We start from the raw sequence: 615 nt of genomic DNA on the forward strand, positions 1-615 counted from the left end.
GGTGGTGCAGTCCCCATCCCTGGAGGGGTTTAACAGCCGTGTGGAGGTGCTGCTGAGGGACATGGTGTAGGGACCCTGTCAGTGCTGTGGGAAACGGTTGGACTCGATGATCTTAAGGGTCTCTTCCAGCCAGGTGATTCTGTGATGCCTGTGAAACTTAACCTGTTATTCGGAACTGCCGAACCCTCGGCGTTCAGCTGCGCTCGCTCGGGTGTGTTGAAAGGGACAGATTAAACAGCTGCTGCCAGGCCGGGTAGCCCGTCTGCGGCTTCGTGCGGGAGGCGGCTCGTGAGCGGGAGAAACAGCCTGGGGCAGCGGCACGTTGCGAGGGTTGAGGAGCACCTTGTGGGAGAAATACACCCCAGCCGTCCCGTGCCCAGGGAAAGGATTTATTTCTTGGTTGAGGTGTAGCCCCACGGGGCCTCCTGATGTTGCTGCTTGCTTTGTGTTTTCTCAGATCCCAACGTGGCCCTTACTTTTCTGGAAAAGACTCGAGAAAAGGTATTTTTGGTTGGCTCTTTCGGCCAGTCCCCGCAGGGGTTGCTCTGTGTGTGCGCGGTCGGTGTAGCGGGAGAGGCAGCCGTGGGGGGGGGCTGGGGGTTCACCGCTCCTTTC

At 59.0% G+C, this 615-nt stretch overlaps 1 protein-coding gene across 1 annotated transcript in view; it reads left to right on the forward strand.

Moving 5' to 3' along the window:
• Positions 1-615, forward strand: part of PSMD13 (proteasome (prosome, macropain) 26S subunit, non-ATPase, 13) — a gene marked incomplete at its 5' end in the record, with an annotated part of 8942 nt that overhangs the window by 1679 nt on the left and 6648 nt on the right. Inside the window, 1 exon segment of the mRNA XM_010142897.1 lies at positions 381-501. Within this exon segment, the coding sequence (XP_010141199.1) occupies positions 381-501 (121 nt within the window).

The sequence above is a fragment of the Buceros rhinoceros genome, unplaced genomic scaffold (genome assembly GCF_000710305.1).
Source record: "Buceros rhinoceros silvestris isolate BGI_N320 unplaced genomic scaffold, ASM71030v1 scaffold22949, whole genome shotgun sequence".
Lineage (NCBI taxonomy): Eukaryota > Metazoa > Chordata > Aves > Bucerotiformes > Bucerotidae > Buceros > Buceros rhinoceros.